Source organism: Colletotrichum aenigma (assembly GCF_013390185.1).
Source record: "Colletotrichum aenigma strain Cg56 chromosome Unknown KSG_Cg56_contig04, whole genome shotgun sequence".
Lineage (NCBI taxonomy): Eukaryota > Fungi > Ascomycota > Sordariomycetes > Glomerellales > Glomerellaceae > Colletotrichum > Colletotrichum aenigma.
The window spans coordinates 1,202,590-1,226,065 of record NW_023500910.1 but is presented as its reverse complement, the minus strand read 5'-3'; the positions used below and the strand labels follow the sequence as shown (position 1 = coordinate 1,226,065).

At 51.6% G+C, this 23,476-nt stretch overlaps 9 protein-coding genes across 9 annotated transcripts; 3 read left to right on the top strand and 6 right to left on the bottom strand.

Moving 5' to 3' along the window:
* Positions 1-517: 517 nt before the first annotated feature.
* Positions 518-2,362, bottom strand: CGCA056_v006233 (FAD-linked oxidoreductase ZEB1; the record flags this gene model as incomplete). Its single annotated transcript, XM_037321484.1, has 3 exons — positions 518-833; positions 922-1,760; positions 1,817-2,362. The coding sequence occupies 3 exons, from the start codon at positions 2,360-2,362 to the stop codon at positions 518-520; spliced, it is 1,701 nt and encodes a 566-aa protein (XP_037179719.1).
* A 1,497-nt stretch (positions 2,363-3,859) lies between these two features.
* Positions 3,860-4,447, top strand: CGCA056_v006232 (Biphenyl-2,3-diol 1,2-dioxygenase 2; the record flags this gene model as incomplete). The annotated part of the gene is made up of 1 exon (XM_037321483.1): positions 3,860-4,447. The coding sequence occupies one exon, from the start codon at positions 3,860-3,862 to the stop codon at positions 4,445-4,447; it is 588 nt and encodes a 195-aa protein (XP_037179718.1).
* Positions 4,448-4,570: 123 nt separating this feature from the next.
* PRD1-2 (Saccharolysin) lies at positions 4,571-6,838 on the bottom strand (the record flags this gene model as incomplete). The annotated part of the gene is made up of 3 exons (XM_037321482.1): positions 4,571-4,766; positions 4,816-5,462; positions 5,513-6,838. The coding sequence occupies 3 exons, from the start codon at positions 6,836-6,838 to the stop codon at positions 4,571-4,573; spliced, it is 2,169 nt and encodes a 722-aa protein (XP_037179848.1).
* Positions 6,839-7,648: 810 nt separating this feature from the next.
* CGCA056_v006230 (uncharacterized protein) lies at positions 7,649-9,661 on the bottom strand (the record flags this gene model as incomplete). The annotated part of the gene is made up of 4 exons (XM_037321481.1): positions 7,649-8,557; positions 8,606-9,049; positions 9,100-9,490; positions 9,600-9,661. The coding sequence occupies 4 exons, from the start codon at positions 9,659-9,661 to the stop codon at positions 7,649-7,651; spliced, it is 1,806 nt and encodes a 601-aa protein (XP_037179847.1).
* Positions 9,662-10,508: 847 nt separating this feature from the next.
* On the bottom strand, positions 10,509-13,815 carry Mutanase (the record flags this gene model as incomplete). Its single annotated transcript, XM_037321480.1, has 6 exons — positions 10,509-11,842; positions 11,904-12,689; positions 12,742-12,919; positions 12,971-13,243; positions 13,297-13,701; positions 13,771-13,815. The coding sequence occupies 6 exons, from the start codon at positions 13,813-13,815 to the stop codon at positions 10,509-10,511; spliced, it is 3,021 nt and encodes a 1,006-aa protein (XP_037179141.1).
* A 1,206-nt stretch (positions 13,816-15,021) lies between these two features.
* On the top strand, positions 15,022-16,018 carry CGCA056_v006228 (uncharacterized protein; the record flags this gene model as incomplete). The annotated part of the gene is made up of 3 exons (XM_037321479.1): positions 15,022-15,272; positions 15,340-15,867; positions 15,949-16,018. The coding sequence occupies 3 exons, from the start codon at positions 15,022-15,024 to the stop codon at positions 16,016-16,018; spliced, it is 849 nt and encodes a 282-aa protein (XP_037179142.1).
* Positions 16,019-16,598: 580 nt separating this feature from the next.
* CGCA056_v006227 (uncharacterized protein) lies at positions 16,599-17,765 on the top strand (the record flags this gene model as incomplete). The annotated part of the gene is made up of 1 exon (XM_037321478.1): positions 16,599-17,765. One exon carries the CDS (start codon positions 16,599-16,601, stop codon positions 17,763-17,765), a length of 1,167 nt encoding a protein of 388 aa, XP_037179664.1.
* Positions 17,766-17,974: 209 nt separating this feature from the next.
* Positions 17,975-19,941, bottom strand: afoB (Efflux pump afoB; the record flags this gene model as incomplete). The annotated part of the gene is made up of 5 exons (XM_037321477.1): positions 17,975-18,388; positions 18,446-18,606; positions 18,662-19,165; positions 19,238-19,508; positions 19,570-19,941. The coding sequence occupies 5 exons, from the start codon at positions 19,939-19,941 to the stop codon at positions 17,975-17,977; spliced, it is 1,722 nt and encodes a 573-aa protein (XP_037179665.1).
* A 440-nt stretch (positions 19,942-20,381) lies between these two features.
* CGCA056_v006225 (uncharacterized protein) lies at positions 20,382-22,214 on the bottom strand (the record flags this gene model as incomplete). The annotated part of the gene is made up of 2 exons (XM_037321476.1): positions 20,382-20,962; positions 21,017-22,214. 2 exons carry the CDS (start codon positions 22,212-22,214, stop codon positions 20,382-20,384), a joined length of 1,779 nt encoding a protein of 592 aa, XP_037178900.1.
* Between the last annotated feature and the right edge of the window lie 1,262 nt (positions 22,215-23,476).

Here is a 23,476-nt window from a genome sequence, read left to right as displayed (position 1 = left end):
TGACGACCGGCGAATGCCCGGTGTTGTATGTAGTTTTTGTTTTTGCTCTTGTTCCTGGTTGAAGGTGGGTGACGATATCTAACCCTTTGACCCCCGAGACCCTCCAAACATAGCGGGCTCACCCAGGTTCAAATCGAAACGATTCCATAATTAGTAGTAACGCCCTGACGCAAAATCATCTTGGAAACTGTCGTAGTATTGCGTCCGAATCATCTTGGTTAAGCAAGTCCAGGTACTAGTTCTTCCGGTGCTTCTTCAACGATTCAAGTTCGGAATGCTGTAGATGTCCCATATTAAATTACCTGCCCCCCCCGCTTGGGATGTATAACAGTGATCAGTGATACCAAGGATATTAAGTGGACGTTGATTGTTTCTCCATGTATTGTTAACAAAGCTGCGTGAGATAACGCTTTAATGAACAACCCTTCAGGTCTAGTAGCCCCTTTCTATCTAATTGAATTGGGATGAGCCATCATGCCGATTAACGGAAAGAATTGCCCATGCAAAGGATCATCATTCAAGCGGGTTGCAAGCCAACAAAAGTTCCAGGAGCTGGGAATTGGTTTCCGTTGATTTCCTGCACGCTGAACAGGAATTCGCGGTCATTTTGGATGTCAGCGACGACACGCCTCTCATTCTGCGGCGGGTACTTCGAAGGCGTCTCTGGCTTAGCGTCGACAAGGCAGGCTCGGCCATCGACGGCTTTGACATGGTCAGCGTTGATGCCAGGGGTCGTCCAGAAGACCATGCTTGGGTCCAGCTCGGACTTCAGGGCAGAGAGGCGGGGGTAGTTTGAGCCCCAGAAGGAAGCCGACCAGTCGGGCTCATCGGCACTGGCCTAGTTCGCTGTGAGCGTAGTTCAATTCAAGAGGATGCGATTGACAGATTTCGCAGATATAAGTGCCTATGTCGGGTGCCAACTCGCGGAGTCCATCGACGTTGGTAGTATTGGACTTGAATCCGTTCAGAAAGACAGTGGCATTCCTCCAGCCGGGGTTGACGGCGGTATTTGATCCGTCACCGACGGCCATGCCTGGTGTGGTCATCAGGACGCCGAAGTTTCCCCCAGTCTTTCGGAGGGCGTAGGTAAGATTGGGGTTCTTAAGGTGCTCCTCGCTCAAGAGACGGCTGTCGAAGGGGACGATGCCATGGTTGCGAGGTGGGTCGGTAGAGTTGAAAGCCTCAAGCTCCCCGTAGGTCTCCCGGAAGAACTCCTTGTAGCTGTTGAAATGGAAATGCTTGCTCTGAAAAGGAGTCATCCCCTCGAAAGATTGTATCTTCTCGAGGATCGGGCCCCAGATTTTGTTCGCAGCCTCAGCGTTTGCCAATGAGCCCGGATGGATGGCGTGGCACCTGATGTTGTCGTTCAAAACGTAGAAATACGCAGAGATACCCTTCTTCTGGAGTTCCGGTAGCTCTGAGAACAGGTATGCAAGAGCTTCGCTGGTAGGAGTCTTGCCGTTCTCTGCGTCGGTTTCGTTGACCACGAGGGTGGAGTTGATGTACCAATGAAAGCCGAGAATGGGGACAGTGGGATACGCCTTCCACGTTGCTTCGACGACGACACCGAACGTGCCACCCCCGCCGTCTCTGATGGCCCAGAAGAGATCGGGGTTGGACACCTCATTAGCCACTCGAAGTTCGCCGTCCGGTGTGACTACCTTAGCTTCGAGCCACTGGTCTACACCGATACCGTACTGTGCAGTGAGCGGGCCGTATCCTCCATTTTGGCCCCAGCCACCTCCGATAGCTACTCCTTGCTATTTCAGGTTAGTCCTGTCAAGTTCTAGGTTATGGGAAGATTGGGGTTTCATACAGCGGTGCCGCCAACAATGAACAAGCCAGATGCGTCAAGACCGTAGTTCATGGCCAGGCTTCCTACAGCCGGATTAAACGTGACCGCCGCCTGAGAACCGCTCTCGGGTTGGATCGTCTTCAATTCCTCATCGGAAGCAATACTGGCAACGCCTTCCTTGGTAGCAGTGAACGAATTCGACACTCTGGCGCCTCGAAGAAGTGACAGATCGATGATGAGCCCGGAACCGGCGTCACTGCGGCCGAGTTCGTCGTGTTCGGTCGTAATGACAGTAAGGCGAATGTTGTTCGAGGCAGCGAACCTGATGGCGTCTTGAACCTCAGAGTAGCTCTTAGCGCGGATGCGGTAGTCGGGAAGCAGTCCATTGGCGTCGCTGAGGTTCTGCTTGATGATGCCAGGCAGCTTTGCTTGCCACTCTTCAACCGCAGGCCAGTCATCGTCGGCATGGAGCTTGGAGCACCCGGTTGGCGCCACAGCCGCTGAGCATGCTGGAAGTCCGAGAAGAAGGGCAAAGAAACGAATGAATGAAATGTTGGAGTGAGCCATGTTTACACGATTATGAAAGATGTCTGTGAAAGTGTGGAGAGAAGTCTTTCACAAGAAGACCTTTGTCCGGTATATTTATGTTTATCTACCTAGCTTCCATGCCCCAAGAATGAGGTCACCGGTGTGTTCCCTCCTCCAGAGCTCCGTCGTGACCTCCACTGGCTCTCTATTTACCCTTGGTATTGCCATCGCTCTCGTCCGCATTCTTATTGGAACCCCATACTGGCCCCTTTTTTGGTCTGCTCCGTTCTATTCGGGATTTCGGTTGTGAGTCTTTTTCGGGCTTTGGAGGCAGCTGGTCAGGTTTTGCTTAATATCGAGACGACGGTATTGGCAAGAGTCCATAGCATTAGACTCGTAAATTCCCAAAGCTGAGGCTGTGTTCTTGACCTTCAATAACATTTTAGCGTTACATTGGATGAAGGGACTAGTAAGAGCTGTGATCGCCGCTGGAGTACGACGTATTCCATCAATTGCTGCGTGACGTCGGTACATCGGCGGGGAAAGCCGGGGCTCCAGCATGTAGTCAAATACCGCGAATTTGGACGAGTAGGCCCTTGTGCAGTTGCGAGACGGAACTCAGCCCCGGGCCCGAATCCCGTCTTTACGTAAGGGCTCGGCCACACGACTTTACAGCCAGGCGTGCCCTGCGCTCGTAGCTACCCGGGGATTCTCGGAGTTCTTTTAAACCCCCCTTCACGTAAGTAGGGCGCCTGTGCCCGCGCAAAAATCACCGGGTGGATTAACCAAGCCACTTCACGTAGCGATGGGATGTTATTTGCTAAGTCACTTGCACTCACAGCACTGCCCTCGCTCAGCCGTTGTCAGTCAAGGAACCGCGCGTGCATCTCGGTTGCGGAGGCCTCTTATACGGAGCCTTTCAGGCCTCATGGGAATGAATGGCAAGGTGATGATGTAGCAAGACTTTGAAAGAGGCGGTGATGCAAGAGCGGGCTAAGGATCTGCGCATGCCTCTTCTCTGGGTACCGTTCATTCATTACGGTATATAGGGCACGGAAAGATAGGAGTTTGCATTAGAATGGCAGGCATTGTTAGCCTGGAACAGATCTTCTCTCTATTAGAATCATTTATTCGAGAAAAATGTAAGTTGAGATTCATCTAACACGTTGAGCTAACGGGTAAGCAGTTATGTATCGGAGTGGTCGGCGGAGGTTTGCGGAGATCGGAAAGTTTACCGCGTTAGGAGCAGACATTCAGATCACGTTGTCAGCTCTTTGACCCTTTCCACCCCCCCTCACATAAGTAGTTACACATGCGGACTCATATTTGTCAGTGATCCATGGATCAAGATGATTGCGGAGTTATCGCTGTATGTCACATGCATGTCACGACGATACAAGAGAGAGTTGCTTCGACTATATTATCCCTCGCCGACGTGCTCTTGGTCGCAGTCGGTGTCCATCAACAAACAAGAAGAAAGACTCGACTCATACTTGTAAAATTTCTTTCGTTAGTGTTACACGTCGCACCGGAAATATGCCTCGGGATCCCGTTCCTGCTCCAACGGCAATCGCCCACATTGGCTTGCGAACGAGAAACCCGGATAAATTGGTTTCTTTTTACCAAATCCTTCTAGGTGCAAGAGTGGTTCTCACCAACGACTTCATCTCCGTTCTCACCTGGGATGAAGAGCATCACCGTCTCGCCATAATCCACGACGACACGGCCGTCCCAAAGCAGACCAAGGCGAGCGGAGTGGATCACATCGCTCTTAAGTTTGCTTCGGCCAAAGACCTTGCGCAAGTGTATCGTCATGCAAAAGAGGCAGCTATCACGACAAATTTCTGTCTTAACCACGGCGTGACAACAAGCTTGTACTATACGGACCCTGACGGAAACAACATTGAAGCACATATCGAGGCCTACAGTGACCCCGACGATGTTGAGAGACACATGAAGGCGATAGACCCGACCAAAATCAAAGCAGTGAGATTCGATCCCGAGGACCTTCTTCGGAGGGTCGAAGCTGGAGAGGACGATGAAAGCTTGAAGAGGGCTGGGCTCCTTGGCCCACAGCCAGCTTCAATCGGTACCTCGACGGCTGAAGTGGCTGCTGGCGGATAGCGAGATGGAACCATTCTTGAACGAAACTCGCTGTATGAAAGCCTCAATATGGCCTTGATGTAATTAATCATCAAAGCATAGTAGTAATTCAATAGCTGCCCCCTTACAGTTCAACCAATTCTATCACAATTCAAGACCCAAGTCTTCGTAGAAGGCCTCCATCTTCGCCTCCCTACCAAGAAACTCTTGCAAAGTAGTCATCTCCGGCTGGCTGCCACCCTTCTCTAACACCCCGTATCGATACTTTCGACCCGCTTCCACACTCATGGGATCGCTTTTGAACACGGTCGAGAAGATGTCTTGCGCATAAACTTTTGAGCTAAACGACGGATCAGATTGATTCAAAACTGCATCTCCAAATCACTTACAACAGGTAGCTGTAGAACCCAGCGTCATACTCGTTCATCAAGTGGCCGATGTTGGTGTATCCATGCCCCCACTCATCGCCGGCACCCAAGGCGGAAAGGTCCTCGGTCGGGACGATCTCCCGTCGAAGGCGATTCCACAACGCTGTGAAAGTTTGATTCTCATCGCGATCGTCAAGATGATGGACAGCCATATCGAAAGTTCCGATGAAGAGCTGATGCAAAGTGTCCAGAGCCGTGTTCGCATGCTTCGCCTTCAGGAGACTCTGAACCATTTCTCGAGGCAAACTTTTCGGTGGCTGCAACATATCTTCGGTCTTCCCTGTCTTCGACTTCCAGTTACTGAAGTACTCGTCAGATAAATATGAGTAGTGGTTACTAAGGGAGATGATTTGCTCGGGTGTCCAGCACCAGTTCTCGAGGACTTGGCTCGGCGCCTCGCCAAAGTCAACAACTGTACCCATTGGCCCGTGGAAACGTGCGAATTTCGTGCGGGAAACGAGGTCGTGAATGCCGTGACCTAGCTCGTGGAAGAGAATAACAACGTCTGGATGGCGGAGCAGAGTGGGCTTTGACGCGCTTGGGCGTTGGAAGTCGCAGACCAGGGCTGTAGATGGGTAGTGTTTGGTTTCATCCTCTTCGCAATACCCCTGAAAGTGTTAGTGCAAGTTTACAGGATACAGAAAAGAAGAAACCTTACAGGTACGACGTTGAAGTTGGATGGGTTTGAATACTTCCCCTCCCGGCTGTAGAGGTCCAAATAGAGGTATCCTAGGAACCCAGCGCCTTCTTCATCTTTGTCCCAGACGGAGAAAATCTGTACGTCGGAGTGCCAGACTAGATCATCTCCTTTCCCACTGGAAGAAAGTGAAGCTCTCTCCTTGTCCAATATCTCATGAAACACCATACCGAACAGCTGCTCGAAGATCCCCAGCATCACATTCACACTCGACTGTAGTGGGAAATACTGAGAGATCTTGGCCTGATCCACTGCATAATCTTGTTGTAAGAGCATGTTGTCGTAGTATGGATTGTCCCAAGTGAAGTAGTGCCCATCAAACCCTTCACCTCTCGCCTCGACATCGGCCTTCTTAAGTCGGAGTAGGGTCTCAACGTCCTTATTCGCAGCCTCAGTCAACTTCGAGCGGAGAGAGCTCAAGAAGGAGTTCACTCTATCCGGTGTTTCTGCCATCTTGTCCTCCACGCTCAGCGCCGCATGGTTCGGGTAACCCAGCAAAAGTGCTGCTTCGTGACGGAGTTGCACGACTTCCTTGAAGATGGCAACATTCTCTGGACAGCGACTGTCGTATGCCAGTCTTGCCTTCTGACGAGTAGTCGGGTTCTTCACCATTCTGAGAACGGAGCTCAGGTCCATGGGTATTTCAATCTTGAGCTTCCCCTCGTTTTCGGTGCCCGTCTGTCCCTTTTCAAGTTCAGACAGGGTGTCTTCCGGGAAGCCTTCAAGCTCATCGGGGGCAACATAGATTGCTGTCTTATCTTCAGCAAGATTCTTCGAGTACTTGGATGTGAGAGCTTCGATGCGACTACGAATCTCCTTAAAACGCTCACGTTGATTACCAGCTGGGATCCGAAGGCCGTTCTTGACAAATTCTTTGTGTTTTTTGTTCAAGAAGTTGCGAGACTCCGGGTCGAGGGATTCCTGGTCTGTGCTAACGAAGACAGCATCGACGAGCTTGAAGACGTCCTCATTCATTGATGCCTCCAATTGGTAATCCCGAAGGATTGTCCGTGCTTGGGCCGCAGCATCGCGAACTTCTTTGTCGGGAGACACATCTCTGAGGAATATCAGCAGGTTTGCTTCTGAAGACAGGGCATTTTCGGCATGAGCGAGGGGCAGTAGGGTGTTGGCAAAAGTTGCGGAGGAGGGCGATGTAGTGTTGACGAGGTGCTTGTGGGATTGCTTTGAAGCCTCAATAAGTCCGTTGATAGATTCAAGGATGGAAATCGGCGTTGCGGTGAATAGTGGGGGCAGCTGAGGCGGGGGGTGGGACTTAGCAGAGGCCATGATGAGACCTCAATTCAAATTTAAGAGGTCAACAACTGAGGTGGTGAAGATGATGTGAGCTTGGTTCGGGAAGGATGGTCTTGGCGATCTTATAATACTCCACCGTTTAACTCTCAGGCAACACCAATTCTCCTCATTTCAGGCAGACGATTTCACGGAGCAGCCGGGTTACCGAAAGGTGCAAGATAGGAAGGTGCCTTATGCATGCCCTGTAAAATGTTGTTGGTTCCAACATCGGTTGGAACTCCATCAATCTTGTCATTGAACACGGCGGTTGGAGCTGTTGGTTAGGCTTCGGAAAGCACCGACTTCGCACTAAACCCTGTCCACGGCTGCATTTCCAGGCTTCCCCGACACGAGCTAGTAAACCCTGCACACAGAGCCCGCAGGCAGCACTCATCCGCCATAATAGCCCCGCGCCGGCAACGGGAACCTCTCCTGCGGATGCAGAAACGATGCCGCCATAGCCGGCCAAAGAGGGTCTGTTGGTCTCCAGCGCTTGGGGCGGAATGAAGCGGAGGGGTTGGTTTGCCCTCAGATTCGGCGCGATCAGGCAACATGTTTTGGATTTTCTAGAAGCATCAAGTATTTCGATGGGAGCCTGCCCACCTGATAGTGGTATGTATTGTACAAAGGGAATTTTAGGCTCCCGTAATGTGCCCATTAGCTCTTTGCATTCGCTAGCGTACGAATCGCGGCCGTTTCCCATCACTTCCAGTGAAGTTCCTTTCTTCAAATCAGTTAAACGCTCACTCCTGTATCCCAAATCCCAGTCCATGACAAAGAGAACACAATACTGGAGCGGACAGACTACGTCTTCGTGTCGACCTTCTGGTCCACCAACACGCCCCGTCCTTGCGACAACTCCATCGCAGGTTCAGAAGATAAACTCTCAAAATCGCTCAACCCTGTCAAGTTTCGCCTCAGGGTCTTCGCACTCAGATGCTTGGTCGTTCTATCGATGGCGAGAATAACAAGGAAAATCAAGGCAACAGTAGGGAGTGTTGCCGCACTCTTGAGGTACTTGAAGATGAATTCTTCTGATGCCGCTCCAGCTGCCAGTCCGACGGCGAGTAATGCGGCAAGTCCTCGGCTCGCCACAGCCGCCTTGTCGAAAATGTTGAGGGGACGATCCTTATGTCTAGTGATGAGGATGAAGATAGCAAAGAAGACGACCACAAACAGGAACGATGCCCAGTAGTAGATGTACACCGTCGTAAACGCTGGCTGGGCGATTTCGCCGGGATCGCTCTCCCCACTTGAGCTCAGCCCGTTGTAGGACTCGAACAGCGTTCCGATCACCTTTTGGGTGAGCGCTTTGTAAGGCGGGGGTAGGAAGAAATCATCGCCATTGGTCGTGTTTGCGGCCGAGCATACCCCAGTCATGTTGCCGATGTTGTAGATCTCCTGGTAAACAAAGGGAATCATATCGCGGACTTCGAGGCTGTTCGGCATGGTCAGGCTCTGAAATGAGGTGATTGTTGCGTTGGTTAGTGCAACTCCATCCTCGTTGAGGTTGACGCAGTGTTTGCGCAGGTCGTTGAAGAAATTGCCAAACTGGCTTAGAACCTGCCATGCAAGCGCAATCTGCTGAGAGCCTTCAACGACACCGATCATGCCGAGATGGAATGGGAAGTGGAGCACGGCCCAGATCTGCTGACGGACGGTTCCAAACTTGCATTCGGGAGGGTTGTCGAAGTAAAGCATCCAACAGAACATCTTCATACATGTTAGATTGAGTCATCCTAGGGGTTGGGGCTTTCTCACCAGGATGAAAACGATGCAGCCGACAACAAGGCAGGCGTCTAGTCTAAGTCCAGTGTCACCCATCAGGTTGCCGATGGTCTTGGTTGCTCCAATGGCACCTTCACCGATAATGACGAGGGTGAATAAGCCCATTCTCTCCGTGAGATGCGTATGCTTGAAGCCCATGTTCCTCCATACCGAAGAGATACCGAGAGTAATGGCTGCCTCGATAGCTAGAATGATGTACCAGACGTAGTAAATACCCAAGCCGTTGCCTGACTCCGGGGAAAACGCGGGGGTCATGGAGTAGAGGGCTCCACCAGAGAAGATGAAGAGAGTGATGGTCAGAGAGAGGGGCCATGTTAGGCTTTTCGTCTTCTTACGGACGAAGTGCAATGCGACAGAGTACTGGGCAACCAGCAGCAGCCTTGTGGCGAAAAGAATGTTGCAAAGAAGTTGGAAGCTCTGTATAATCGTCAGAAATACGGTCGGTCCTTGAAGGCAGGGAGACTTACCGCATTGTTATGTTCCTTTGTACCGGGACTAAATGATGAGCCAACTAAAGCGAACCCGACGAACAGCAAGAACTGAATAATTTTGCACATCCGCTCGTAGCCGGAGTCGATTGAGAACCTGACATCGTGTAGCGTGATTTGGAACCACGTAAACCAGATGATACTGAAGAAGCCGAGATAAGCCGCGAGACTGGTCAGGTTGGTGATGCTGTGCGTCTGCGTAAACGTCTCGAGGTTCGCGACGAAAAAGAGATCGGAAAATAGCTCGATGGTGTTGGCATTGTGTCTGACAAAGAGCTTTACCTCTCCAGTGTCCTGATCGGAAGAGATCACGGGGGTCTCGATCCAGGTGAGGGGCGTAATCTTCTCTTCTTGGAGGTAGTCCAGGCCCCTGGACGGCGGTTAGGCAGCTGCATGCAGGAGGATTCCATCGAGATGGGTGCATGTGCAAAAACGAATGGCATGATGGGGAATTACGCGAGGCGCTACTCTTTACTCACCAGCTAACTTCCGAGCTATCAGAATCGACCCGGCGCACCTGGCTGCTCGGGAGCTTCGCCATGATTGCGCGGCGATGGTGGACGTCGAGAACGCCACGAAATCCGTTTGTCAAAAAAGCCTCGTTGGTTGATGAATTGAGGAATGTTTCTTGCGAGTCCGAAAGAGAGCTCAAAGAAACGAAGGGAAAGAGAGACGGCTCTCTCTCAATATGGAGAAGCCATGTTGGGGGCGGTTGAATCCGAATGGTCCGTGTTACTGAACATCTCGGCGGAATTCCAACGTTTCGACGAATAACGAGTCATCTCTACAGTGATCGTTTCCTTATTTCCCGTATCTACGTGGTCTGGATGCTGCGGAACATGGCTGTGTTTTGTGTTTAAGCTTTCACGACACGGCGCTAATAAGGGGGAGACCCGCACTGGTGCCGGGGCTTCGCTCTCGGTCTCGGTCTCGGCGTGGAGCCAAGATTTCGGAGGGCCGTCTTTCACGGAGGTCTTCAAATATTAACTACATTCCGCTGATCCTTCTTCGAGATGATCTATGTAGGAGAGCTCTGCATACTGAATTCCAGGAAGACTCTATTGCCGAGACGTATTTCGAATACCCCGTGACAATATTTGTTCAGTTCCGAACGCCCAACGACGATACACACGAACGATGATCTACAGAACTAACTACGACTTTGCGCCCGCCGAATTTTTACCGAATACGTCGTATTACTCTTCAGGTGGATCTGACCGATTGACACAATTTTTATCGCCCATTTTTGGCATCAAAGCCCTGACATTCATCAATGGATGGGGTCCCGAGGTGCAACGACCCCCTTTTTAACAACTACCTATTGAACGAATGGGGAAGGAAGTCTGGCGGAATGCGAATACAAAGAAAAGTTTCCCCTGGGCGGGAAGCTAGAGTTTACACGACTTGACAATCTTCTGCGTCAACTCCGAATACCCCTTGAAGGTGTCTCCCATCTGCGCAACCTTCGCCTCGCCCATCGCCCTTCGTGCCTCTCCTGCAGAGCTGAAATGGTCTGCATTTCTGAATGAGCTGGCTATTCCCGCGGCCCCAAACAGAGTACCGAAGATCGTATATCCGATGCTGGAACGGTCATCTACCATGCTGTAGATGTCGAATGCGGCATTTCCTGCTTCGCCCGCGATGGCAATGGCTCTGGCCAACGCTGCTAGGCCAGCTGCTCCAGCGAGCTCCTCGCCGACGAATGGAACGACAGCCAGAACGACGGTGACGATGAGAAGGATCAAGTTCTTCTGTTCCTCTTCCTTCTCCGTTTCGCCGATGGATTTGACTTGTTCCATCGCCTTCACGGCCTGGAATGCAAGGGCAACAGGCATGGTGTAGACATCGACCACGTCCTTGATCGAACCGCCCCACTGTCCAAGCATGAGGTCTGTGAGAGTTGCATCGATACTGGTAGGCAAAGCCGTGAGGTTGGCTCCAGCCTCCGTGAAGAGATCCTTGGGGTTCGACACCGTAATATCATCCGCTTGTTGGGGGAAGTTGTACATCTTGACGAGTTTGGCATGGCACGTGTCAATCGGCTGACCCTGAACCGTCTGCGGCGCGCAGTAAGGCGTGATATCTTGCTCAGCAAACTTGACCCAGCCCGGCTCAACGCCGTAAGTTGTGCCCAGTACCGCGTGGAAGCCCGTTTCGTTGGTGAGAGTCCACTCGATCTCGACATTTGTGGTGTACGAGTCGCCGGTGAGTGTGCTCGGGTTGGGGCAGTCGAAAGCGCTGGTACCGCCCTTGAAGTTGCAAGTGAAGTAGGTGTAGCCATCAGACTTCATGAAACTCCAGATACTGGGCGCAACCAGACCCTTGACATACTTGACGTAGTAGCCAAAGAGACTGTCATAGTTGTTGTTGGCATCGTTGAATTCGGAGAGTGTTGCGGTATGGTTGTTCGATAAGACACCCAAAGCGTACATCCCGGCACAGTAGGGCTCGTAAGCATCGGCTGCGGCGGCCAGAGCTTCAAGAGAGTCGAAGGTGAGGGAGTAGTCACATGGAGGCTCGGCGCTTCCATCTTCGTCGTCGGAGCCAGTGTAGCAGATGCACAGCCCATAGTCGCAGGCAAAGTTACAAACAGCTTCCAGGAACATGCTAGAGTCATCGGCCAAAGTGACAGTGTAGTCGACATCGCCCTCACTTGGGACGGAAGCGTCGTCCAAGGAGAGCAACGTTCCGGTTCCGGTGCATCGGCAAACTGCGTTCGGGCCTGAAGAAGTTTATATCAGTTTCATGACCAGCGACAGACAGACAGTCGAGAAAGAACATACAATATCCATATGCGCACGCCCAAGCGCAAAGATCCTGAGTGGAATCATCTGAGCCAGCTTGACCAGACGTGCAAGCTTTGTGCAGGAATGGCGAAACGATGGGTGCACTGAGGTCCTTCTTCTCCGTCGTGCAGTACTTAGTAAACTGTGTCGTATACCCATGGTTGTAGACCCAACTGCAGAGGCCCTCGTAGTTGGGATCACTCAAAGCGTGGCCCTCATCTCCAGTAATCTTTGGCTCCTCATTCTGAAGTCCCATATTGGTGCAGGTGCAGGAGCTGGACGGGCAATATCCATACTTGCACACGATGGCGCAAATCCCAGCAAAGCCTTCGGCTCCGGTACCCGCCGTGCAGACCAGGTCCGAGATGTCGTGTGCAGTCTCCGTCGCCGAGACCGCCTTGGTGGAGAAGTCACCGTAGACATAAGGATTGAAGTTGGCATTGCCGTCGGCATCGCAGCCGCCGATGTCCTTGTCAGAGGTGATAGCAAAGGCAGTCTGGTCGTCGCGAATTATTGATGCAGCGACAGTTCCAGATGCGCCATCCTCGACATAGACCGATCCGTAGTAGACGCCAACACCACCGGCGGGCTCAGATGCCCAGGATCCGGCCACGTTCTTGCCGCCCACGGAAATGCTAATGTTTCCGGGAGATGCGAGGACGGCATAGTACCCGATGTACTTGCCATCACCGAGGACATCACCTGCAGAGTACTCATACTGGAGCTGAGTCGCGGTGTTGACAGGCGTACCACCATCGCTGCAGCCGTCAGTGGAGTGGAGGACTGATAGATGGTTAGCCCGCGGCACTATCGATGAGTGTGCGTAAATACTCACGATATTCTAGGACCAAACTCTCCTCCTTGACGGTGGCTTTTCCAGTCTTGTACTGTTCGGCCCAGACCTGAAGAGGCCATCTCAGGGGATAATGCTTCATCCCAGTGATGTAGTCAAAAGCAGCGTAGCCGTTGCTTAGGTAGGGAGGTGTATCGATGATATCGCCGATGTAATGAGACTTGGATGAGGTTAGTGAGTGCCCTGCGTTTCGAAGTATCAGACCTCTCACCTCTCCGAAATCATTCCAGCTGATGATCTCAACATACTCAGGCTGCAAAAACATGATCTGCGTCCAGCGATCACCCCAAAGCTTCATGGTGTGATCCGGCCACATCCAGTTCTTGCTGTACCCAGGGAGGTTCGTGTAGAACCAAGGGGATGCACCCATCATGTAAGGCTTGCCATCGAGGTACTGGGTGTAGGAAGCATCGGTGTATGTGTCCATGGACTCGCCTCCCCAAGACCAAGGAGACCAGTTGAACAAACCATCTGCAACGCCATTCTACTTTGAGTCAGCGCCAGAACATTTGCCTCCCTAACTGGATGCCGGCTTACCTCCAGTGCTACCGCTGGCTTCGCGCCGAGAGAACTCCAGTCGGGGATGAGGAAGCAACCAACGGATCCCTTGATATCGACCCAATCAGCAGCATTGTCAGGGCCCTCAAACGTGCTCACAAGAGGCGTCGAGTCTGAGTGTTGGAAGTAGGCGCTGTGGCGCGCATACTTGTTCAGCAAAGCCACGACGTCGGCTTTGTCCCACGCGCCGTTGCCAGCGTAGTCAAAGGAGAAGAAGAGTTTGAACCCAGCCGATGCGGCTGCATCAAAGGCGTTGGGAAGCTGAGCATCGGTAATGTTTGATCCAGCTGCAATGTTCAGAGCAAAAGCATCAATTCCGGCAGTAGCTGCCTCGACCATGTCAGACTTCCACCAAGAGGTGCTGTAGTTCTCGGTGTTGTCAACCTTTTATCGTTGTCAGCATCGCAAACATGGTTGTGTCTTTTGCCATGAAGAAGCTTTTCGAAAACTTACCATGAAATGGGCAAAGACTGCTTTCGCTTGCACATGTCGAGACATGCTTAGCAGCAACGCTGCTGCGGAAGAAAAAGAGATCTTCATGATGAAGGAAAGTCAGGATATCAAGAGAATGACACTGTGGTAAAGATTGAATGAGGGTGCTTTGAGACGAATATTTTGGCGAGGGCATGTGTAGCTTTTGACTACGTAGCGCGCAGTGAGAGGGGAAGTGAAGCCGTCTCTCAGGTATTACCATACTGACGCCTCAACCCATTCCATCTGCTCTCACCACATGGATGTCAAGGATGTGACTCCCCACGTGGGTCGAAGGAGCTCGATTCGAACCGACTTGGCAGCCTGCTGCAGGTCCAGAACGTTTCAACGGCTGCCTTACTGTCCTGCGGCCCCTGCCGCAATCCCTCAAGTGCCAAATGATATCGCTTAGCCCTGTCATGAGCTTGTTCATGTGTGCTAAGTCGGAATGCCCCCACCTGATCGCAGGGTCCTCGATATCAAAAGCTTAGCGTTCCAAGATCCACTTTCATCCGGTGCGTCGTCCCTTTTCTTCCAAGCGCTGATATCCCCGACCAATTTCTTCACCAAAGTTCCAAAATGCGACGGAACGCCCCGAACGCCACCGGAGGGCAACGTTGGATGCGGCAATAAAATCTAGGCATTGGCATGCGAAGCCAGGCAGCCGAATTCTGAAGTCCGGGTGGAAATGAGAAGATGTTGGGCTATCTAGCTCTTTGCCGATTTAGCCGACTTGACCCCTACCATCAGGATGAATGAAGCTGAAAAACATTTTCTGGTGAGAACTTCAGATATTGAGAAAGGATCGGGCTCTCTCTAGGCATCCAGATTTTACCAAAGTTCTATCCACAATAACGCCGCGATCCTTACCGTGATATCGTGTGATAGCGAAAGTTGCATCGGTCCCTGGGATGGAGTGTGGGCGAGAACAGTAGTTGAATCCTACAAGCGTCCGGACCGCAAAATTGCAATGGGCTTAGCAGCTTCTCAGTAGCAGAATAGAATTTTTCAGCTGGGAAAATGGAGTCAAGAGAAGAGGTTATCTACTTCCTGGCCCCCTCGTTGGAATATTGCATGATGTGCTCTAATACTTTGTTCATCTTCGTGTCAGCGTGTAATTTCTCAACCAAATCGGTTCAATATCTTCTTCTTCGTAAGCGAGACCTTTGCGCCCAAATTGTCTTCATGCTGACCTCCCCAAGGTGGACGAAAGTGGCGCGGTCAATTCTCATCATGAAGCTCTCCGTCGTTTTCTGGGCTCTCCTTCACTTGGCTGCGGAGGTTTGCGCGTCGACCAGGGCCAGTCCATGGCAAATGGTGATGTGGTACTACACGTATCGGCTACATGTTGCTGTCGTTGGCCTCGGTGTGCAAGCCTTCGCTCCGTGTATATCAAGCAGCGGCACCTACTGCTCCTTTGATGAATTTGCTCAATATGTGCAAAGGACGTCAAAGAACTATCCGGTCACTCAGTGGACGATTGGGTACGTTGATAGACATTCGTTCTTCCGTGTACATTTTCAATTGCTTGCGACTGATACTTAATGACAGGACTGTCGACGGTCGAGGTTTAGGAGATCTGCCTGATCCCCTCAAGGCTGTTCAGGCAATTCAGGCCAACCTGGGAGAGAAGGTCTATTCAGTGCAACAGGCCCCCACCAAGCTCTTCCCAGCGAAGTACACCGACCCCAAAGCGAACTACAGATTTGACGATATGATCAAGTCTCTGGATGCAAACATTGTTTATCTTCGCCAAATAATTCTGCAACACACGAACGTCGACATTGATGCGTGGGATGGCACCTCGGACATGTGGAAAGGTTTCGTGACTTCTGTCGAGGGTCACAAAGAGATGCGTGAGGCCGACGAGTGGGACAAGGAGCTGAGTAACGTTAAGAACGGCTTCACTCAGGCTGGCCACACGCCATTCACTAAGACCGTCACTTCATCAGTTGATGGAAAAACCACGTGGACGGAGCTGGACCCGGTACAGATTCTCCCGAACAGCGGGATGAACGGCGCCTCGTATATCCATCTCGTGGATACTTCAAAGAGCGCCCAATCTGCAAGTCATACGAGGTAAGTTGTTTTCGGTGAACATACCGCAATATTTCTAAATTTATTTGCTGAAGACTGACAAGAACCTCTCATCTACTACAGTGTAATTCAGCAGCTTGACAGGCTGCAGAGCAATTCGAAGACCACGTTGGCAAACTATTGTCCAGCATAAGGGCTCATTTTGCTCTTTTGTCAAAATCAGCCACAACATATTATGTATACAGCTCTTTCAATTCCTTAACTCTCATGTATTTTTAAGTAGTAGCTAGTTGGTGTTTTTGGCCAAGTAAAATCGAATCATGGAGGTGCACAACCCACAACCACAGCAGATCTTCCTCTTGTGCTTTAAGTGTATCTCTTAGTGTGCTTTCTGAAAACGTCAGCACTGCATTTCTTATTCTTCCCTCTAAGTCAACCTCCCAGCGTGAGACGATGGAAATGACGAGGGGCCTGTGATCAAAAGAACGTGGCCAGGCCAAATGAGTGGAGCGGTATGCTGTATCCACCGGCCCAGGCAACCATGGAACCCTTGTCAAACTGACAGGTACCCTGGTCGAGGCCATTTCTCATGCCGCGAATGTCCAAGCGCTTTCAAGTACACCCTCTCCTACCCTAAGGACTGGTGGAAATTATATCAATACGATTTCCCGTCTCCTCGGACTACAATTGAAAGCATCTTCAGATTTTATTTCAGACCGGATTATCAATCAACCATCAATAATTTGTGCCATTCCCTCACTTCTTTTTTCAGGATGGCGACCCAGTTCACCGTTTTCCAACAGCTACCTCCAGAGCTGCGCCTCAAGATTTGGCAGTTCTCAATTCCCGCCGACCATGTCACGGAACTCGACGCGCCGTACTCAACACGCCAACAAAGCCTGTCACATTGGCTGTCAAATCAGCGGTTATGTGACATGCGCAATGCTTCGCGCCGCAATGGCGGGCCACCAGCGGTCGGTAGGGTGTGCCGAGAAGCCCGCCAGGTCGTCCAGGAGAACGGGTGCTATCTGGATAAAAGGCTTCACCCCACTCAGGCCAACGACACCTTCAACAAGATCACAGGACAATGGTTTCAACATCAAGATATCGTTCACCTGAATTGGGACCTAAAATATGACTCGGTAACTGCCATCGAGGACGAGCCAAGCCCGGTACCCTCTCTGAAAGCCTGCGCTCAATTCGCAAAGAGTGTCTCGATCACGAACGAGCTCTTGTTGTTGGAGACCTTCTTCAACGGCCTAGAGCGCGACTACCATGGAAAACCTTTTCTTCGCCAGAGATGGGTCCAAAATTTACAGCTGTTGGGGTCTCTCAAAGAATGTTTTGTCTGCTTAATGAGCTTCAACATACACGCTCCAGCCCAACTGGTCGACGGAAAACATCTATTCCACAGTCCAATAAGGCTGGTGAGTCCCTTCGATCACAAAACTTTGCAAAGGATGCACCGCCTATGGGAGGATGGGCTGCCATTTATCGGACATGGCGTCGGGGACGGTGAATCTGAGATCTTGTTCCGCGAGATATTGAACAGAGATGCGTTCGAGCATCAAGTGCATACATGGCGCGAAGATGTCTGCGATCTTTGGCTATTTTACAGGTACACCGAGAGTTGGGCCCGCATACAAGGTCCGAAGCAGCTGCTCTGGGAGCCGCCAGCAGATGTGGAAATCTTCGACCCTGCCAGGATCAACTTGAAAGGCCGACATTGGAACAAGAGTCATCCGTGGGTTATGGCCGAACTCGATGCTATGCCAAAGTTCAAGCCAGTCATCATGTTTAGGCACTGTACGAAGAATTGCTTCGACTTTACGCCATATCTGCGACCTCCAGTCCCAGGCTTTCCACCTACCATGGGGCCTCCACTGCGCCTTAATGCTACTCCAGGATACTTCGATTTCCGCCCAATTGGGCCTCAATAACCGCCAATCATGTCTTCCTGCGAATGCTACGTCGTTACCGGGGCTATTGTAATACCCCGTCGAGATTATTTTCCGCCTCAGGATCAGTAAATGTCGATCGATTCCGCTCCATTTAATGAGCTTGTATACTCTATCAGTCTGCTAGTAGCTTCGTAACAATTTGACGGTTGGGTCGTTACACGGGTAGCAGATGCTGAACCCTCCACGTCTTACTTCTTCAGTGACTGTTCTCCATCTGCCTCGGACCTAATGGCCTTCAGTTTCTTTTCAACTCGAATGTCCTTCCATCCAAGACCCCACGCAAACGCAAAGGTAGCGATACTGACGGCAACGCCCAGATACATGACCTTGTCAACACTGTTACTATAGGCCTGCAGTGTGTGGCGGAGTTGGTCGCCCGAAGCGAGCTTGCGCACGGAGCTAGCTCCAGCATTGATGATCACATCCGGCTCCATGCCAATCAAGGCGACCCGCTCCTGTAGTTCCTTTCTCAAAGAATTGCTGAAGACGGAGTTTGCGGCAAGAAGAGTGATGGCTCCACCGATGTTCTGCGTGAAGATGATGATGGCCATAGCGACGGGGATCTGAGCGGTCGGAACGAGGTTCTGGACGGCAATATAAGCCTTCACACAAGATGGTAAGTATTATTCAATCAAGACGTGTAGAGTCAGCAGACTTACAGACGATGCCATTGCACCACTTCCCACCCCATAGAATACTTGGTACCCGATCCACTTCGCGGCAGGAGTTGTCGGACTCAAAGTCGATAAGAGCCCATAACCGATGGCCGTGATTGAACTTCCGCTCACTACCCAAGGAAGGTAGTAGCCGAGCATTTCAACTAAGGACAAAAAGTCAGCCCGGCACTATTGACAGTTGAGACTTTGGAACCGTACTCATAACACCCGAAATCATGGTAAACAGGACCATTCCAAGAGTAGTCGGCAATAAATGAACTCCACTCATGAAAGGCGAGTCGTTCATGATAGCCTGGAAGTATATCGAAAGGTAGAAATCGCCAACAAGAATAGCTGAGAGCAGGAAGAACAGGTTTCCTGCTGCGGACCAGATGATACGATGCCTTAGCATAGCGAATGGCACCATGGCCGCGTCGCCCTGGCGGTGCTCCCAGACGAGAAACAAGATGAAGGTGACTCCAGCGCCCACAAGAAGTCCAATGACAACCGAACTGTCCCAAGGATGCTGGTTGCCTCCATATTGTAGTCCAAGTAGAAACATGACGGCCGCCGGGCTGATGAGCATGAAGCCGGGGAGATCCAAGGATTTGACCGCCGTGCCGAGAACTTGTCGGATTGGGAGCTTAGGCTGGGCATCGGGAATACGGAACAGGAGGATGAGCCCAAAGACTGGGACGCCGACCGGCAAATTGATGTAGAAACCTGGATCAAATGCGTCAGTGTCTGTAGACTGTTCCAAAGTAAGGGGTTCGAGGTCACTGCAGTACGACGTACACCAGCGCCATGAGACATATTCCGTGAACAATCCGCCGACCACAGGTCCCAAAGCCAGGCCAAGCTGACCAATACCCATGTTGAGGCCCAAGAACTTCGCTTGTTCTCGAGTGGGCATGATACAGGAGATGATCGTCAAGGCGCCATTAGCGAGACCCGAGGATCCCGCACCAGCTATAGTCCTTCCGACAATGAACATGGATGAAGATGTCGCAGTCGCACATATCAGCGAACCAATTTCGAATATGGCAAAGAAGGCGAGAAAAGACCACTGTGCAGCGTTGTTAATGGTCCGCAGAATGGGGTACGCCCTAGGGCCTCGGACGTCTCACCTTCGCAGAGAAGTGCTGGTAAATCTTGCCGCTCAAAGGCTGTAGCGCAGAGCTCCCCAGTTGGTATGCGCCACCGTACCAGCCCACGTCTATGAGGGAGTTGAAGCGCGAGGTGATCGCCGGGGTCGCGGTTGAAACAATGGCTAGGTCAAGAAAAAGGAGGAAGTAGGCCATGGTGAGTGGGAGAATTATCAAGGCCCTCTTGATACCGCTGGGATAGTTTGGTACATCTTCAGGCCCCGCATGACCCTCCAATCCACTTTTCTCGGCATCCGATTGTTGCTGAGAGGTGTCAGTCAAAGTTTCTAGCGGTTGCTGATCAGTAACGGAAGCCTTCGGTGGCCTGGTTGAGTCGGAAGATGAGACGGCCATTTTTATGGAAAAATAAGTCTTTTAGCCTAAGACTTCTTGCGATATGTTTAGCTTGTGATGGATAGTAAAGCCAAAATGCGGACCGCCGGGAGGCCATCTTTATAAGTGCGCTATCTCGGACAGGATTTGCGGGCGAGTGATTCGAATTTCCGCTAATCTGCGACATTCGTCCAAATTCTACTTCCTTATTGCATTTATCAGCTGAATTTCGGCCTGGAGTCTGCCCGGTAAGGCGTTGCGGGACGAAAGGGGCACAACGGGTGTGAAATCTCACCGAGTGTCATCCGGGCCGGATTCTGAAATCCGGTCTGCCAAGGCCCACCCACGTCTGGAGCCCTTCTTGAATAATCACTACTGCCTACGCAATCAACTGTAAATGATTCTGACTTTCTCAATTTTATAGAAAGTGAAGTCTCATTAATTATATAGAAATATTACGTTTACGAACTCAAATCATCCCAGATATGCCCCAACCACGCCCCAGGATTCCGGAATGGCACCGTTGAGGTGGCAGTACCCGACCCAGATTCTACCCCAGAATTGTCCGCATCCACATCGATCGAAGAACGAAACTTGTGCATCCCATCCGCGAGTTGTGTAAGCACATCATCTGGTCCGTTCTCCCCAGCTTCGGCAGCAACAGCACTCAACCTATCAGCCAAGCGATCCAGAACACCGGGAAGCTCGCCGATGGCCCTCTCTACAGCAGGATCCGCGCCAGGGTGGTGATAAGATTTGGCGAGATGGCAAAGTATTGCAATACAGTTGGCGAGGTGAGACCACTGGATTGACTGTATGAACGACACGCCGAGAAAGGCGGAGTCGGGTAGACACAGGAGGGCCCTCGCGCAGGCGTTAACGGCGAGTTCTGCTTTCCAAAGACAAAAGACGTTATCGCTTGGGAGAGCTGCTATGTTGGCTAAAGGTCCAGGACACATCTCCGAAGGCTCGTGGGGTCTAATTTGTGATCCTGCTTCGAGGATGCGGAGTTCGGTATAGTGTGTGTGAGCCTGGAGTACACCTGAAGCTCATGGTTAGTGTTTGCTCCGAGAACGGGGCTTTGATCTATTATCACCTCGTTTAGGCAGATTTTCTGACTCCATAGATGCCCTAATGTCTTGTAGCTGTGACAAAAACATTTGTCCCTCCAAGACAGCCGTTGATGGCAGTCCAGTCATTGAGGCCTGGGGGTCGAACTGTGCGCTTCTGGTGGCCAGCAGTTGAAGACGAACTTGGAAAACCAAAGCTTTGTCAGATAAATCCTGATGAGCTTCCAGAGCGGCCAGACCCGCGTTCATCTGAGACGTCCATTTCAGCGGCTCCATCTCGCCGAAGTAGGCTGATACGGCAGAGCTAAGAGCGAAGCAACCTAGAACTGCACGCTGAGACTCCAGAACCTGGGTCGTTGTCATCTCGCTTTCCTCGTTATCATCGTGTTGAATTCCTGGGGCGAAGAATTGCATTCGGTACGACAGTCCCCTTGCTGGTTTGTCCAAACGCATTTCCCCGACCAAAGTCGTGGCAAAAGTCATCAGCCTTGTCAAGCTACAGCCTGAAAGAACGTGATGCCATCCCCAGGCGATGTATACCAAAAGCCCCAGGAGAAGGTCCATAGACGCGTGTTTGCTGGAGGTTTTCTCTTCACGAAACATCATCTCGCCGAGAATTTGCTTTAGCTTACGTGCCCGCGTCCGCTTCTCGCTTGCCGACAGAGGGGTTACGCATCGGATTGCTTCACAAAGAAAAGGGCGTTGTCTTTGTAGCTTCTCTAATGTCATGTCGGACGGAAAGTAGATGAAGGGGAAATTCGGAAGCATCAGCCACCGGAAGCGCTCGAAGTCTTCAGCGCTTCCACCGGTCGATGGTCCCGATACCGCGGTCAGAGGGGTGGGCGCTATCTGTGAAGCGGGAGATCCAGTAAGTGGAGGTGAGAGCACGGAGGCGGTATACTGGAGCTCATCGTCCTGTTCTTGGGAGTTTAGGTCGCGAGCTGTGTTGTTATCTAGCCCGTCGCTTTCATCTGCCTCTCTCAAATGCGGCTCATCATAGACTGCTCGGGTGTCAGACGTCGTCGATACGTTCCTGTCGATAACATTGCGCTCCTGCAGTAGTGACACGAGACTCGACAATTTGCCCTCGAGATCAGCAATTCGCGCGTTTGCCCTTTGGGTATTGTCGGCGGCTTGCCGACGGATCGAATCGCCAGGGTGGCACGCCTTTTTGAGACGGTGACATCTGTGCGCCGTGTTACCAAGATGCCAACTTTGTCCCATCTCTGGGTGTTCATCCCATGAAGGGCTGATGCACGCACTAACCTTTCACATCCATCGCCATCAGCGCGCAAGATGCATTTGCACTTTGACTTGACGCAGCTCGTGCATGACTGTCCATACGGTGCTGCGTGACCAGGTGCCCTTCGTCGTTTCTCCATGTTTGGTGATGGGAAAGAGTGGGATCTCAGGCGACGCCTCACGGAACTTTGGTGCACTTGGCGGCAGTGTGGGAGACCGGATTTCAGATTCCGTAATCCGAAGGAATCGGGGGCGGAAATCAGCCTGGGCGCATTCAAGCGACAGGAGATGAATGGCTGACATTAGTAATGAGAGGCCCAGGTAAGCCGGAGCGAAGAGGGCTTCCGCACTGGTTGGTGGCGTCTGACAGGGAATCGAACAGGTTCAGGTCGATAAGTGTTGCGGTGGGGGATTTTGTCGTCTGTTGTGCTCATCTCACCGTGTGCGGGCTTCAATTCCGCTGGCGACTCCTGTTCGAATACACCGTCGACACGTGTGACAAATTTTGGCAGCACAATGAGTGATTCGAATTCAAAGACTCCAGTCCGATAATCTATCCTTACACAATAAAGATGCACCCTCTGATCTAAACACGATGCTCTCTGCCATAATGTGACTTTAGCCCAACACCCAGCGCCCGGTTGCTAGGACCTTGCGATTGCTCAAAACCCAGCTATCCCATCTTTTACGTAGCCAGCGAATTTATGCTCCCAAGCAACAATTCTTGTGTATTTTCGATGTGCGAAATGCAGATGCGCCCGGGTCGAATTACATGGTTGCTCTGGTGAATTGTCCCAAGTCAGCATGCATGGAATACAAAAAGTTGTGCAGGGGGTCTCACCCGTTTTTCATCCGATTGCTTCCCGGAGGAGTGGACCCTTCTGAGGTACGGCCCGGTGCGGGCGGTGCTGAAGCTGCCCTAGCGTTGCCCCGGACGGGCCGTAGCTCGATATCATCCACGTTGCCGGCGTTGACCCGACGGTCTCCAGCGGGTCGAGGTGACCGAGCCCGCTTAAGTTGTATGCAGCCGATCATAACGGCCATGACTGCAGTGAGCGATGCCACGATTCCGAAGGCGATAGTAAGGATCTCGTTGATGCCGAGGGAGGCGAACGATGATGCGGAGGCAGTCCCAGTGAACTGTGATCCGAAGGTCGCGGTTGGAACCATGGTTAGGGCAAGGCTGGTGGTGGCAGTGGGGATAATCATTGTACTTGAAATGTAGATATGTAATCAAATGTTGA